This window comes from Lactuca virosa, chromosome 4 (genome assembly GCF_052849685.1).
Source record: "Lactuca virosa cultivar CGN04683 chromosome 4, Lactuca_virosa_CGN04683_v6, whole genome shotgun sequence".
Classification (NCBI taxonomy): domain Eukaryota; kingdom Viridiplantae; phylum Streptophyta; class Magnoliopsida; order Asterales; family Asteraceae; genus Lactuca; species Lactuca virosa.
In genome coordinates this window covers 264,094,927-264,097,573 of record NC_136429.1, presented here as the reverse complement: position 1 = coordinate 264,097,573, position 2,647 = coordinate 264,094,927, and the positions used below count along the sequence as shown (strand labels likewise).

The 2,647-nt window shown below is 34.6% G+C and overlaps 1 protein-coding gene across 1 annotated transcript; it reads right to left on the bottom strand.

The window, feature by feature from the left end:
* Positions 1-731: 731 nt before the first annotated feature.
* Positions 732-1,965, bottom strand: LOC145168821 (uncharacterized). Its single transcript, XM_079087499.1, has 2 exons — positions 1,209-1,965; positions 732-1,092 (listed from the first exon to the last, which is right to left on the bottom strand). The coding sequence occupies exons 1-2, from the start codon at positions 1,586-1,588 to the stop codon at positions 909-911; spliced, it is 564 nt and encodes a 187-aa protein (XP_078943625.1). The 5' UTR covers positions 1,589-1,965; the 3' UTR covers positions 732-908.
* Between the last annotated feature and the right edge of the window lie 682 nt (positions 1,966-2,647).

Sequence of the window (2,647 nt, the reverse complement as noted above, 5' to 3'; positions counted from 1 at the left end):
CATCATAGATCACTATGTCAGGTTACATAAGTTAAACATATTGCTCATGCTATTGAAGTATCCAAGTTCAGGTGAGATTATATAAATAAGACAAAATTATATAAATGGCTCTTATCGTATATCAAATGTCACAATGTCTCTGTTATTATTATTTTTTTTTACGAATATGGACTTGATAATTTCTAAAACTTACACGAATGGTCCTTGAGACACATAAAATGACTTCTTTACCCCTTATAAAATTATTTTATCATTTTTTTATTTCATTTCAATTATAGAAAAAGAAGTATAAATAAAAAGAAGAAAATTAATATAACCCTCCCACCCCCACCCACTTTTGTACTGCTACCCACAACACTATGGATGAGTTTTTTAACCGAAAAACCTAACCGGAACCAAAACTGGTTGAAACCGATCAACATTATTTGGATAAAACCGAATTGTCCAATTGGATGATTTGGATTGGACTATTTAGTTCGGATATTAGTACTTTTAGATTGGTTTTACTAAAAAAAATTCAAATAGATTAGAAATTTTCACCTAATAAAAAACGTTAATATGTCTCTCTTCTAAAAAAAATTATCTGTAAAAACTATCTCTTGTGACTTAGGAAAGAAAAACTATCCCGACTTGTATATTCAATAGCATCTAAGGGAAATAACCACATTATAGAAATTGTCCTAAGGCCACACTAATGTAGGTATATTCTAACACTCTTTACAAAAAATATGTACTAATGCGCATAATGCATGTAATGCAAAGGCTATGATCTTACATTCTTCTCAAAGTGAGATGCATATAATACATATACATGAAATGTCCCTAATTCTTTACACTAGTAAACTAAATCATGAAAAATATCTGAAAATCTAGCAACTATATCATTAAGCTCACATACCAATAGATCATCAAGAACAGCATGTACAATATCTAAAGCATGGAAACCAAACTACAAATAATGGAGTTGCTTTTTTGGTTTTTGTCTTTTCCTCTGATCCTTCAGCCTCTGGTGGTGGTGGTGGTGGTGGTCCTTGCTTTGGTTCTTCTGGAACTCCAGTCGATGAACCACCTTTCCCTGTCTCTCCTGCCACACTTAATGTTTTAGGGAAAAAGATCAGATTTTTAATAGTGAGATCAAATCGTAAATATTGATGTATATATCTGTATGCTCATATTCACAAATGTTTATTAAATTTGAAACAGCTTACACTGGAAACACAAAAGATCTTGAACTGCTGTCTGTAGAAAAACAAGAAGTATGCTCATCAGCAGTAGACTGGCAATCTTCTTTGTTTTCTGAATTGTTGGGTTCATGTTCATCTAGCATGTTTGATCCTTGATTTTTTACTTCATTAATTTGGGGGTTTTTTGTTGTGTCTGTTGTTTTATCATCCACAAATTGGGTGTCATAACCTAGGTCTAGATCTTCAAAAAGGAAACTGTCCTGGTTGTATAATCTTATGCTGCCCATGGGAATGCTGAATAAAGACTCGTTTGAAGCCATGCTCCAATCACCTGGAGTAGTGGATTTCTTTCTTGTAAACACATGAGATGGGATTCTATATTTGGGGGTTTCTTGACGTTCCATTAATTGGATAGGAGGGCTTTCAGAAATGTGATCATTACGTGGTGGGATTGATGAGGAGGGATTTGATTCCTCATTGGGCTTTTCTAATTGATCATCAGCTTTTAACTTAAAAGATGATTTATCATGTTGAGTTTCTAAATCTTGAACAGGTGAAGAATCAGATAAGATGGAGGAAGAGCAGGATGCGAAGGAAAGAACCTTTTTGTCTGAATCAAATTGAATAGATTCATCATTGACAATGGCAGGATTTGCAATCGATTCATTACCATTGCTTGTGGTTGCATGCTCTGATTCCAAGTCCTCAGATGTCTATTTTGACTTATCTAAAGATCCCATATCATGCTACTCATATATCTGCATGGGATTAGATATGAACACTTCTGTTAGGATTTAGAAATCCTAAGTTATGATTCATTTGAATCATTTGAATTGATGATCTAAACAATATAGAGAAATTCTAGAACAAATTCAATCGAGAAGAATGTAGAATAGAAGAATCACACGTTCATGACTAGTGATACACAAACTAAAATTGATCAACGTAACAACAGTTAGCTTTCACTCTACCTTTTTTAATTCCTTCTATATCAAATCTTTGCAAGCTCATAAGGTATAAGTGAAAAAAGGCAAACCTGAAAGCAGAGAAGACAGCTCTAGACACAGACTCCCAAAGTTAGGTTTCGTTTGCATTTTCTATCTCTTTTATTGATTTACTCTACGAAAGGGGGAATTCAATCATACAGATAAACACAAAAATCTGAATAATTCATGACCAAATAATACAGATGAGTCAAATTCGAGAACACAGTGAAGTCTTTGACATTGTTTACCCTACGAAGCAGATAGAGATTAAAGGAACCCGTGGACCTTCAGCCTCCGCTACCTGAAACCTAGGCCATGAAATCAGCAAAGCCTTTCATCTCGGGTCGATTTTATGGAATCGTATCGATTAAAAATCAGAATTGCTGCGTGGTGGTGAGGGAGAACGGAGCGAGAATGATGATGGAGGAAATGGAATAACGAGATCCCCGGCGTCTCCCTTACCCCGGTGATCTTAAT

Coding starts and splice junctions, on each gene's coding strand:
- LOC145168821 (XM_079087499.1), bottom strand. CDS start 1,588: ATGGAACGTCAAGAAACCCCCAAATATAGAATCCCATCTCATGTGTTT. Junction 1,093..1,208: donor AGATCTTTTGTGTTTCCAGT/GTAAGCTGTTTC, acceptor TAAAACATTAAG/TGTGGCAGGAGAGACAGGGA.